The sequence below is a fragment of the Nipponia nippon genome, unplaced genomic scaffold (assembly GCF_047370975.1).
Source record: "Nipponia nippon isolate SJK-2023a ecotype South Korea unplaced genomic scaffold, ASM4737097v1 scaffold_3, whole genome shotgun sequence".
Taxonomy (NCBI): Eukaryota; Metazoa; Chordata; class Aves; order Pelecaniformes; family Threskiornithidae; genus Nipponia; species Nipponia nippon.
In genome coordinates, this window is record NW_028262347.1 from 6,812,280 (window position 1) to 6,826,191 (window position 13,912).

A 13,912-nucleotide genomic window follows, 5' to 3' on the forward strand; every position below is an offset into this window, starting at 1 on the left:
TATATATTCTGTAAATACTCCTTTTTTCAAAGTCTGACTCAGTGTTATCAGATAATGAATCAAGAGTTCTCAACCAGCATTTGCAACCGAAGATCACTTGATCTGATTTGAATTACATGACTTTCATTTTGCTTCCCTTTCGTATAGGAGAATGTCACATTACCTTCCTTTTCAGGCAACTTGACAGATCATGAGTTGTTCTAATAAGCCTACATTTCATGCTGGACAGTGTAGGAGTAAGGTCCACATATCACATCACATTCATTGCTAAAGGTTCTCTTGGTAGATGCATCCACTCATCTAGACCCCAGATCCAAGAAATTAAACTCCTACCTCATTTTCACTTGTACATGAGTTTCTGTTGAACACCACTCTCTCTGGTGATATCTGGTTTTTAAATATTCACGTCATTCCCTAGTGTTGGATACACTTCATGGATGTGTGAAATGAACCTTCTGCGTACAGCACCATAAGATCATTTTAAAATAGGCTTGATAGAACTGTTAAATTTCTAATTTTAACTTAAAAGGATGAGTAGCCATTAAATTCTCATCTGTAATTATTAACATCTTTCACATTCGTTCGTATCTGCTAATATACAGTTTATACATTTGTATATATTGTGCAAGTTCACTCTCTTTAGATTGTGCTCACAAGAACACAAGGTCTTTGATATTCCACATGGCACATCTAAAAGTGATGATCTTGGCATTACTACAAGTGTAAAATAAAGATATTCTTGTTTAGACAGAGCAGGTTCTACTTATACCTTAAATAGACTTTAAATTAAAGCAGGAAATAAATTATTCTATAACCAGCTGTGTTTGTTCTCTCTCTCCCTTCTTTTCTCTCTCTTGCTCTCAGATCTGGTGCTCTGTTGCCTCTTCTGTTTCTCTTTGCTCTTTTGATCAGCTTTCTCCTCCTTCCCTTTAGTTGCAGGCCAGATGTTCTTATGACATGTAGACCTTTCCAAATAAATTATTTGCTTTGTAGAGTAGCCATGTCTGCAATCACAACCTGGCCAGTTATAAGTTGTTTCAAGTGATGTATTGTCTTTCAAAAAACACACCAATGTGTGTTTATGTGTCAGAATTTGTGATTTGCACAAGCTGCAATTTTTGCCCCTTCCCTGTCGAGGGTGGGGGAAGCACCAGAGCGCATGGTTTAAGTAAATAGAGAGGGTCTGTTCCTTCTGGTGCCTCTGTATTCCAGATGCTGAGACGCACTGAGTCAGCGCTGCTGAATGCTAGAGGGAGGCAGCGCACACCTTTTCTAACGGAGAGAAGCAGTGGATGCCAGTCTTGTTGGATGCTTTAAATACGAAACATTTTATTCCCCCACTGCCCAAATAGTAATCTTCAGCATTTACGCAACATTTTGTACTTCTGTGTTTTCTGCCTGTGCTATTTAATTTTTGTGATGCTCCTTGGATGCTCCCAGGTGAAAAAGTAAAGCTAGAAAAGACCTCTTGCATCATCCAGACCGACCCGTAGGTCTGTAAGTACTTGCTACCCCCATGACTCAGATAGGAAAGCTAGGCATATAATCTAAGAGATCTACCAAAACAGATAAAAGGAGATATGGGCAAATGTTACACTGTTTTTATTGCCTGCCTAAACTAAAGAACTATGATTTGCTGCATCTCTGCTTCAGGAGCTTGAAAATAATTTGACTTTTCCCGCGCACAGAGATGACACCCGCAGATAATGTGGGTATGAGTAACGCACACAACGTATACAGAGTTAGTATATGTCCTGAAGACAGCGTGGTCTGCACATGTGCAACTGCCTCTACAACTGATTGATATGGTTTTATCATGAAATTGTTTGAAGATACTTACTGGTGAGGAACTGTGTCTCTGTGACCTGTGTTTTCATAGCCTGTAACAGTAAAGAAACTTCTCCACCTGTATGTATGTGCATAATACAAATAGCAAATGCAGGCTGTCTAATACCACATGGTTACTGCTCTCCTGATAAAAGTAATATCTTAGATGTCAGACTGCTGGAGTTCAGGACCAAATTTGATCTCCCATGTACAGCTATCTTAAAGGCTGTATAAACAAAACAAAAAAAAAAACACCAAATCAAAAGAGGAAACAGAGACAAATATGCAGTAATTTGTTTTAGATAAAACAAAACAAAAACCTCCATAAGAGCAGAGGTAAAGCCTAATGAGATAAAGCCTATTGAGTTATAGCCCATTTCTTGCTATTCACATTCACCAGTGAAGTCATCCAGAGTGCTCTGGTTCTAGCAACACCTGGTCTCGTGCTCCACAATTTCTAATAACATAAGAGCTGCAGGCGATGAGTTGCTCATTTTTCTAGGAGATTTTAGGAGGAGATACCTAAATGAACTGTCTGCTTTCTCAAAGCACGCTGGAAAGACTTCACATGCTCCACTTCTGAAGCTGAGGCCAATAATTTCTACTTCAAACTTTGCATAGGCGTAGCTTATAGGTCTGCTTCAGACCTGGTAGCTTTGCCTAGCTACAACTTGATTGCTGTAGACGTCCTGCAGGCAGGTTACAGCTACATCTGGAAGTGCCAGACATGCTTGAGGTATCTGAGCTGCACTTGCACAGCAGTCTCAGCGAGCCCGGCACGCTGGCAGTGCTGCGGAACGCAGGGACACGTGCTGGCAATGCTGAAACAGAAACATGGGATTTCTCACCTTCGCTTTAGGCATGTGGGTAGGATTCATCTTGCCTAATATATGTATTTAAAAGTTAGGGATCTAATCCCGTTGTAGTCAATGGAGAGAGGTGGTAATGCTCTTTAGTATAACTAATCTCTCCTCAGTGACAATAGAGAAACCCTAGATGACTAGTTTAGACTAATTGCTCAACTTCAAAGGTGGGATTTAGACATCTAAAACAGTAAAATGCTATCAGATTAAAGAGTAGCTTTTCGCACCTATAGAAAACAAATGTGATTTGAGTCTAAATAACCGCACAGAACAGCAGATAACCGAGACTTAGACTGCAAGTCCCTCTTGTGAGGAGAAGACATATTTGAAATGTTTGTGCGACTCACAGTAATACACTGTTTTATATAGCTTTTACCATTCTGTATTATTGTCACGCTGCTCTGGAGTTTATTGGGCTTTTCCATTTTACAGATGGAGATGCGAACAAGAGGTTAATTGGCTTGCATAAGGTCTGACACGGGGACACGTAGTGAAATGGAAAAATGAATCAAGGCTTTCTATTCCTCTCATGATATTTGGGCTGTTGTCCTGGACACTTGTCTACCATTTCTCTGTCATGAAATGTAGTTCATTGCTTGGCTGGTAGTATTGCTTTAGTGTAGCAAAATGCCATTGTATTTTGGGCTTCTGAATATTTAAAAAATGCTATAAACAAATGGAATGGTCCAAGAATAATCTGAAGTAGAAGTAGAGAGCAGAAGGCATATTTTTAATTGAAATAAATTACTCATTATTACTGGTTTGCCACAGAATTTTTTATCATTTTGCCTCTGTAAATGATTGGTATTCCTTGGCCTTTCAAGGATTTGCAACATCACTTAATTAGTTTAGCAAACTCATAGGCCACACATAGAAGGCTTGGGTTTACGTTAAATACAGGGCAACAAAATTATTAAACTTCCACTGTATGTCATTTGTGCAGAACATTACGCAATATATACATACCAGTTATGAATCTACAATCCATTTTCATGTTAAATGTTGAATTTAAACTCCACAGCTGGACTTTCATCTTGAAAGAAGCTAGATAGCCCTGTGCATCTGGTTTAATCTTCCCTTTAGCCATATTATTTTAAAGGCACTCCTGCTTAGTACATCTTACAATTGAAAAATAATACTCATATTCCCTCTCATCCTCAGCAGCTGTGATCCCTCTGCAGATGTTGTTCTGTCAGACGTTTCATTATGTGTGATAGAAAGCGTAGGTTCTTTTTGTCTGTCTGTGTTACCGCTTTGTGGATTTCATTTTCTTTTTCTTTATTTATTCCTTTGGCCGTAGATGAGTCCTTCCATAATACTTCACTTTATTTCCTATTGCTGCTGCTTCGCCTTCTTTCTAAGCACAGAAACGATCAAGAACTTGCAACCATGCGGAGCCACCCAACAGAAGCCCATTGATTCCCCACCAAAGGGCTCTGTGTGAGCCATTCTACTCCAGCCTGAAAAGAAAGCTTTGTTCCCTCAGCTGGTAGTGTCTTAAGATGCTGATCCTTGCCATATTTTTGGAAAACTGTAGCAGTTTATCAGACTGTTTGACACTTCCCGTTCAGCTGTGTATTCCGTAGCATACTCTGATATTTGCCTCTTCTCATACATCAGTCTCACGAGTGCGAGACTGGTCTGGAGCAGCCCAGGCGTCACGGTGAGTTATGCTGGGCAAAAGTCATTTGGAGGCGAACAGTGAAGGAGGAGGAATCTGGAGTGCTGGTGGCCATGCCTGAAACGGTAGAAATGGATTTAGTATTTGGGGCAGGAGGTATGGGATTTGTCATGTTGGCTGAGTATTTTCCTGGCCGCCTTCCATGGCTGTTCAGATATTTTTAGCATGAAGTGCAAGCTATGTTGTCTCAGTTGACCTTGGAGCATGACATTTTAACATGGAATTGGTTTGAATTGTTAATCATTAAAATGATTTATTATTTTTTATTACAAGAGCAACTAGAATCCCAGTCATGTTTTGCAGATGAAAAGGAAAGCAAATTGAAACCTGTCTTCTCTTGACTTGCAGTCCTTCATGATATCCATGTTTCCTAAACTACCGTCTTCAGCTCTTTCTCTCTACATCATTAAAAGTAGATTATGCTTAGGTTTGTTTTTTAACTTGTCTTTTGGTCATTTGACAAATATTATATCAGAACGACTGCAACTAATCCCAGGATCTCACAGTGCTCTACAAGAAGTGTAGAACAAAAGGATCGTTTCTGTTGCAAACGATTTATGACCTTAATAGAAGTTTACAGCTGCTATCAGAAAGGCAAGATCTTGCTATCAGTATATTTATACTGGTGATTGCTCCCTCTTTGCCTTCATTCACAGACTCAGGTCTACCAAAAAGATCAAGCCCCTAAATGTCAACTTCTGTTAAGGAATTAGAAGCAGTAGCGCTGCATCAGGATATTGTAGCACTATATTTTAAGGCAGTAATATATAATGTAGGAAAAGAGGTTCAGACCAACCAGAGACATAGCCAGAAGTCTATGAAAGTTTGAATTTGAGTTTTGAGGTCCAGAGCTATTTCTAGCTCAGTGTATTTTACTCTTGCTGCGCTTTTTGATGAGTTGTCAATTTTGGACAATTCATGTTTATTGAGTTTTGCATGTTAACAGGACCTCAGAGGAATTGACAATCATTTTTAAGATGCATTTTACCACCACAGTGGTGCAGAGAAGCCTCTGATTGAAAAAAGCATCACGGTCTTGTTGACTTTTTTAGTCTATTAAATAAGCACCTACTCAAGTATCTGATGTAGATTTAAAAAAAAAAAATGAAATGAACCCAAAAAAACCCGACCATTCTCCTGCCTCAAAAGTCACTGCATGGTTTAAAGATTTACCCAGCAGAAGTTGAAACCAAGATGTGAAAATAAACCTCTCTTTGACTACCTTGGCAACTAGGAAGGCCACAGCCTGTTTCTACAAATTACATGGCGGATCTCCCAAGCAGGGCCAAAGAGGTTGCTTCCCTGAAATCAGTGTCACACTATGGTCCCTTTCATACATAGGAAGTGAGTAAATCATTGAATAATGCAACACCCTCTCCCGTCTGTGAGAACTCTGCCAAAGCCAAGCGTAAGGGTCTGGGTTAAAGCAAACTCAGTTACTTGGTAAATGAGTTGTGTTTTGGAGGGGTTAAAGTTGGAGGGATTTTGGACTTGTGTTTTGGAGGGGTTAAAATTGCCAAGAAAAACTGAAAACGTGAAGAAGATCCCCAGGTGCCTGCATTAATACTCCCCAGTCTCTGTGATGTGAGCTGGCAGGTCCCATAAAGCCACTCAGCCTTGAACAGGGAGGGAAGGAGGGAGAGAGCAAAAGCTCCAGCTGCAACTCCAGAGCCCCAGAAAGAGCCTCTAACCCAATTCCCTTAAAGTGCACAAGCCTCACAAGCCACAGCATCTGTTTGCCACTGTATTCACCGAGTTCACAGGGCAAACAAAAGATCCATATCAAGCATGCACCCTTCCAGAGGGGGAAAGCCTTTCCTCTTTCACCCGTAGATTTTCCCCGCTTTGCTTTCAGTTATACACATATATATATATTTTTTTAGGGGGGGTGGGGGGATGTTGCTAATTTTTTTTTGGATGGTAATTAAGAGAGCTAACACCAGCTAGGCTAGAGTGAACGCAAACAAGACCCCTATAGGCAGCACAGTGCATTAATGTAAAATATGCCCAGACAACATAACTTGTCAGAGAGGATTATTTCTGCTTAGTGAATCTGCAGGGGCCCCTTTGCTCCACCACTCAGCGTCTGACTAGAGAGAGAAAGAGAGAAAGAGTAGCCATTAGTGAGTAGCTACTGTGGCATTGATGTTTGAGCGCACTTCTGAACTGGCTTTTGTTGAGAATATCGGTGCAGAAAGCATGCGCTGTCCCAAATCCGCTGTTACTATGAGAAATGAGGAGCTGCTTTTAAGGTATGTTGTCTCCTTTGTTTTAACGCGTGCTTTCGAGTTGCCTGGGCCCGCTGCAACTATAACCGTGCTGTGTATTAAGTAGTTTCCCTATTTAAAGGAAAAGACAGGCATTGCTGTGTGCAAGTAGCATTTTCCACTAGTTAGAATCGCACATTTCATGTATGACGACAAATGTACGGAGAGGGCAAGGAGGAAAAAAAAAAAATTATATATATCTTTTTTTTTCCCCCTAAATAAGAGCTGGTATTTCTTTTATCACCTCCTTTGCAATATTTCTGCCTGCTTCATTATTATGCACTGGGCATGGAATAAGCATGGAAAAAGCTCAGGGAGACTCCATATTAGAGCTAGTGCCCTAAATACCACTTTAATTTTCACTTAGCCTATGTAAATAGTTACTAATGCTCTACCTAGTCTTTACCACTTAAAGATGTTTTAAAAATATCTAAATACTCCCATACGTGGGATTACACATATATTCTTAATGTTCCAAGGTTTAGCGGGGGGCCAGCATCGACTACTCTTTTCAGAGACACACACACACACACACACACACACGCAGACACATGCACACACGCACATACACACAGAATTATGCTAGAATTGGCACCCCGCTTTGAAAAATGTAGTCTTTTGTTTATTTGCTAGCAGACATTGTAGCATTGAATACATCTTTTGGTCTGACAATGGGACAGCTGAACAATGGTGCTGTCAAACTAGCTTAATGTATGTCTGGCGATGGGGTGGTTTGGGGTTTTTTTTCTTTCCTTTTCTCAGCCCCTTTTTCATTTCCCTTAATCTTTTTGTACGTACGGTAGCATACGAAGTGTATCGCCTATTTTGTGACTGTTGTTGCATTTGATACCTGCTGCTAAGAGTGCGGGGAGGGGGAGGTTTGCATCTTACAATTATGCCTATTGCATGAAGTTGGAGATTTATTACTAACCTCTCCTTTAACTGTGGCGAGAAAACTTACTGATTCTGAAAGCTTACAATACTGCTGTCAGTCTGGCAAATACATAGTTGCCAAATGTGCCCTTGCCGGATTTTATGCCTGATCATATCAACTTTAACTGCTGTTTTGAAGATACTGTTTCTAATTTTGTTTAGGTAATGAAAATGCAATAAAAATGATAAATCAGATCTCAAAGTGGGAGCCCATGCTACTTTCCATTTTTATAATCCAGCTATTAGCATACGTTAGAATTTTTTAAGGTCAGGCAGAATAATTTACCTGGATGATTCCTATCCCAAAATCTAACAAATTATTCAGATGACATTTCATGAATTATCTTTCTGTTTAGACAGCCGTAGTTTAGCATTAGAACAGTTAGCAATTTGGGGTTTGAATTTGGCAAAATGCTCACGCATCTTATGCATTCTGAGAAGAAATTGTTATAAAGCTTTTGAAAAATTTTGAGTTACTACTTGGACAGCAGCTTGTGCCTTAAATAAAATGAATTGTCATCAGTCTGTGGAGTTTCTGAAACTGTTTAAAGTCTTTAAATACTTTACATGTTAAGTAAATATATTACTTTTAATAATAATTGTAAGCATTTTCTGAGAGAAAAGAGAGAGATTTATCAGTGGCTTTTATTTTTTGCTTAGATCAATTAATTGTAAGGGTTTCATGCTTTTTTTTTAAAGTGGATTCTAGTCCATGATTTATATGGGTCGAGGGGTCTCTTGGACCCCTTAATTAAAAAAAAAGACATTAAAGATTTATTGGTAGCAGTCAGAGCTCTCTAAAGCATGTATTTTCAACAAAAATATGTTTTATGGGGAGACTCTGAGTACTTGCTATGCTTTTTTGCATTTTTTTTATTGTTGTTGCATCTCCTTCCCTTGTGTGTTGAGATGGTATAAATCAATAGGAAAGAGTTTACGTGAACAAAAAGGTAATATGGTATAAAATACGCTAGAAGCCTAGGGGTTATGGATTATCAGGTAGTACTTGCATGCTGTGTGTTGTGCATAAACATGAAGAAAGCAAGGATGGTGTTTAATGTAATGGGACCATGCTATAATTCACTTTCTTGGAAGAACTTCTTTCGAGACAAACATTAACTCATTCACAACTGCTCTGCTTTGCCAGAACTAGAGGAGGGGTATGCTTTTTTATCAAGTTATCCTCCTTCAGCCTGGGCTTTTTAGCAGCTGCTGCCCTTTGTGAGTGGCAATAAAGTGAATCCCTGGCTCTCGGTTACATGGAAAAGCCCCTTTAGTGATTGCCCAGAGTAGTGTGCATGCCACTTTTGTAGCAGACACCACCAGCCACCTAGGCAGCATACCCAACCACCACTTTTAAGGACTATTCAATACTAAAACTGTTTCCTAAGCGCTCTTCTCACAGGTGAGTTCATACTAAACTTACAGTAGTTCCTGTGTTTTCATATAAAATGCTGCATAAAATACATATACTGCAGATTTTTGTCTTGGATTGCCAATTACTTTGTTCTTTTCCAAGGGTATTTTCTGACATTGCATTCACATCAAAGACTAATTTTTGAATTATTCTGTGTGAACCCTACTCCATAAAAAAATTATTTCTATGCATATTTACTGAAATATTGCTTTTTGAGCCATAGCAATTATTATTAACATCAAAGAAGGTGAAGCAAATCTATAACATAAGCCATTTCTTAGCATGCTTTAACAAAAGTGTCAGCTTTTGAGAGACTATATAGGTTTCGAGATCTTATGCATGAACATCGCAGGTGTCCTTAGCGTTACCTGTTTTGAATCTCACCCATTCACAAAGCAATGTGGTGCCTTGCAGTTGTCAAACTTGGCAACATCTGTTTCCACAACAGTGCTAAGAGAGCTAATTCAGACTCTGCATGAGTTGTTATTTGTTCTTGCAATGACCAGGTGTAATGCCAAAAAGAAAGACCCTCCTCGGTCCTACCTGTCAGAGCAAGAGCAGGAGAGGTCTTAACCTGGGAACTGGCTTTCCATGCTGCCATAGGAAATGGAAGTGAATTATATTTATTTATTAGTCTGGAGTCTTTGTCTATATTTTTTTTTTTCAGATTCATGAACCACAATCTCTAACATCAACATGTTAATATTCTCTTTGTTAAATGAGAATAAAACTGAAGTGTTTCTGTTATCAAATTTAAGTATATAAGATTGCAAACTATACCTTTGGGGCTGAAAAACAAAGGAGAGCATTCAATTAATATTCATATCTAGAAGTTTTCCTGCAAGTGTAGATTGTGCTTGAATACTTAAGAAGTCATTCAGGAGTGAATCAATACTAATTATTGTAATCAGGAGGGTTAATTAGCTGAAGATGCTGCTGATGGAAAGTTCACTGCTTACAGCCCTGAAAACACCTAAGTTGATGAAATCTGAAAGCAAGATGTCTAAGAGGACTTTGTATGGAGAGAAAAGCTTGGCTTTCCTTTGGCATTTCAAGAGCCAGTTGTTCCAAAGGGGAAACATAGCTCGTACTTTGCGTTTTGCATGATATTAATTCAGGGGGTATTAGAAGATGCAACTAAATCTGTCTTGAAGATATTTTCTGGTAGTTTCTCATTAAATGCAAGTACCATTTTGGATAACCTGTACTGTCTCTGCAGCATTCATTTGTAGATTACCATAAATTAATATGGATAATCTTATGCATTTGAAATCTTGTTCCAGCACTGTTACTTGGAACAGGTTTTTGTTGGGTTTTTTTGTTTTGTTTTTACCATTTGTGTGCAGGCACGGCGTCTTTAAATGGTATATGTACATGAATTACACATGGTCTATATCTAATGTACAGGTATAGATCTCTGTGCACATGTACACACGTACACATAAGTTTAAACATTTTTTCATTGCGAGTGTTTATTTCTATAGTCCTGTGCCCTCAAAACTCCCACTCAGTTTCCATCTGCAAAAAAGTATTCAACTACATAGAATTCAGAGGACAGTTATTGAACAAGTAGTTCATGAAATTTAAGTTAGAAGATAAAGAATAAAGACTGAAAAGAAACGACTGAAGAAAATCCTTTTTTTTCCCTTAATTAGAGCAGTTGTATTTCTTAAAGTGAGCATTACTGAATTCAAGCAAAATCTAGCTATACAAAATCTTTTCTCACAAGTGAATTGCGGGAAGATTTTTTCTTTAATGCTGGGTGTTCGGGGCTTTTTTTTTCCTCCTTTCCCCTAGTTATATCTATTAAGGTTATAACCAAGACAAATGTCTGGATGTTTATTCGAGAAAAAAAACAAAACAAAACAAACCACAAAGAACCCCCTCTGAGTCACACACACACACTCACATAAACCCCCCGAAGTCAAGTGATGCTTTCAGAAGAAAGAAATTCTGTTTCAAAACACATCCTTCTTTGCTCTCTAATGACATTAGAGATTATCACGTGCAGGTGCTATTTATCTTTGCAACTGCTTTCCTATGACTGTTTTACTGCTTCCAACACATTTACTTGTATGTCAGCCATAGAAAAGGTAACTGAAAATGGCAGCTGTTGAGAAAGCATGTCGCCATGCCTGGAATGACATGCATTATCAGGGCAGCAGGAGTTGCTGGCTCTCCAGCCCATTTCTACTTGACCTGCCGAATGATTGGCTGCCTGGGATGGTGATGAATCACTGGAGTTTATGAAACAGGACTGCTGGCATCCTCACAGAGGAAATAAAACCGGGTTTTTTTCTATTCCTCTAACACTCTTGCTGTGGCAAAAAGCTTTTTTGTTTTGTTTTGTTTTGCTTTTGTGTTATTTCACCCTGCGGCGGAAGTAAATGTGTCAATTAAAGTCGCTTTAATACTGTTCTTGGCAAGTTAATAATGCACTGAAGGTTAACTATCTTTATTGTATGGGAGGGGGCAGGAATTTTCCCAAATTTTGTGTAAATCTTGATCTGGACCCTAATTTTCTCATCTCTCACTCCAGTCTTGAGACTGAGATAGCATGACTAAGTAATCAGCTCGAGCAGGATGTAAAAAGGATTTTGGCTGTTCTCACACACAACTTTATTTTCTCGGATAGTCTAAGGATCAGTGACCATTTCGTGGGCTAATATCAGACAGATCCATCTTCAGGCTTTCTGAACTAATGGCTAAATTGACATTTCTGGAAAGCATCGACTCCCGAATTTGCACTCAGTTTCTAGGTGGTTCATGAAATTATATTATGCATTAAGACCACATTATTGGATTAGGCTCTTATGAGTCAGTGCTTGTAAGAAAGTATCGTAGGTCTGTAAACCTGCCAGTGCACTGACAAGACTGACACAGTGTGGATCACAAGCTGCCCTGCAAAATGCAGCCAAGTAAAAACGATCCTTCTATTTCAATTAAAACACCCAAAATTGTGTTTGGGGGTGGGGAAGGGAGAGAATTACTTGCTTGTCTCTCCATGTAGCATACTCAGTGGCTGATGTGTGGCTGATGTGTTAGCCCGCGTCCCTTAGTCAGGTACAATAATTTTAAGTTAACTCTGTCTGATTCAAAGCAATAGGGTTACCAATAAAATTGCTTAGGAAGTTTTGAATATGGCACTTATACGAAGATAATGCTTTCTGCCATTACATTAGAGAGGGTTTTCCTCGAGTCTTATGCTTTGCTGCCTAAGCTTTTTCTCCATTAGTTTTGAAAAGCAATTTGCATGCTCACATATGCTATTAGACTTTTTCACCTTACTCCAAATAATTCAGCAGTGGCTGCTGCTGGACACTGGAGAGGCTGCAGCACTCATGGTATTTAAGGCACAGCTTTCTGATGTCTCTTGGAAGGCTTCTGAAATAGAGGAGGGCAAACTTTTATGGGTGAGAGGGGTGGCATGGGGAGCTGTTGCTTGTGCCCTTTGGTGTGTGAGGGGTAAATGCTGTCCTCGTTCTGGAGTTCCCATGGCAGCAAATCAGCAGGTCATCTTCAAGAGCAGCCTTTGAGGATGCCAGACAACAGTCTGTCACTGGGAGGAAGATAGAGCAGAGGGTTGGAGGGGGAAAAAAACTGATAGAAAATCAGAGAGAGGATATGGGAATTTACTGTCCCTTTCAGACAAATAGAGGAGTGAAGAGAAAAGAAAGGGCACCCAAACGTGGATCATCTGGAAATTGAACCTTGCAAGTGTAGATAGCAGTAGATGATATGATAGCTGTGCTACAGAGTGAATTTAAGATTCAAATCCTGCACCTGCTCTCCTTGGAAGCTGCAGGTCAGCATCTGAAGAATTGAGGCCCTCTAGAAAGGAAATGGTGAATTATCAGAAAACTTAAATTCTTAGAGACTTGGTTTTCAACTGTAACAACCTCTTGCTTTCATTTTCCTTCTCTTCTGCCTAAAATTGATCTATTTTCAGCTAAACTGCGAGGAAGAAGCTCACTCTAAAGCTTGAGAATTTGCCTGCATCATTTCAGCCCACATTTAATTTTAATGAGAGTTATATAACCCCCTTTAAAAATAACAAAACAGTAACAGAACTGCATCGGCAACATCAGGTGTTCTGCAGTGTTGCTCCAGTGAATCATATGGAGATTTGTCTGTGTACAGCTGATGAACATACATTTAACTCAGTTAACCCCCACCCCCGAATAGAGCAATCCAAAGTGACCAAAATTTTTCCTGAAGAGTCGTTCTCACAGAAGGAAGCCAAACTAGATGCCTGTCCTAGGAACTTTGTGGTTTCAGCATTTTCCCCTTACAAAATTGTGTAATCAATGGGTTTGTGTTTTTTAAAAAAGTTGCAGGTGAATTATTGTGACTCTACTGAAACGAAACATTCTATGTTACAAAGTTGGGTTTAATGTTTTGCTGTAGAAAAGAAAGCCATTGTTCCTGTTTGTTCTACTGAGCCCCAAATTTCTGAAATTGTTAAGAACAGCCCGTTTAAGAGGCAGCTTGGGGAGTCATAAACATATGACTTCATCAATGTTCCTTTCGGAGGGAGAATTTGGGGGAAAAATCAAATCAGCGATTTTGAGCTTGTTAAACATCTTGGTTCGGATAAAGTCCTTGACTTTAGGCAGTCCCTCAGCCACTGGTTGCTGGAAGGTGGGAAGGATCACAGTGCACTTGCCATACTCATGCTTTTTCTCTTTGCATCCATTACAAGCCATTATCAGAGGCAGGGTCATGGACTAGACGGACCTTTTGATCTGACCTATGTGGCAATTCTTACACTGTCCATTTAGGGGGGAAAAAACTGCCAAACCAGGCACGCTGCAGTTTTCTGCATGTCTGAATGCCTTACAGTTCCTGCAGGAGCCTTTTCTTTCCTTCCTTCACGTCTGAGGTTTAATGGATTCTGTCTGCAGGAAATAATGATGTCAAACAA

The 13,912-nt window shown here is 39.4% G+C and overlaps 1 protein-coding gene across 6 annotated transcripts in view; it reads left to right on the forward strand.

Moving 5' to 3' along the window:
• Nucleotides 1-13,912, forward strand: part of CELF2 (CUGBP Elav-like family member 2) — a 559,446-nt gene that overhangs the window by 294,812 nt on the left and 250,722 nt on the right. For 3 of the 6 annotated variants that reach the window (XM_087768243.1, XM_087768241.1, XM_009467290.2), the window contains exon 1: nucleotides 6,424-6,623. The exons of 2 other annotated variants lie outside the window; for them this stretch is intronic. In XM_087768243.1, coding sequence (XP_087624369.1) covers nucleotides 6,517-6,623 — 107 coding nt within the window. In that variant the 5' untranslated portion in view covers nucleotides 6,424-6,516. Of the gene's footprint in view, nucleotides 1-6,423; nucleotides 6,624-13,912 lie in introns of those variants that run through there. One more of the 6 variants, XM_087768244.1, reaches the window with a different exon arrangement.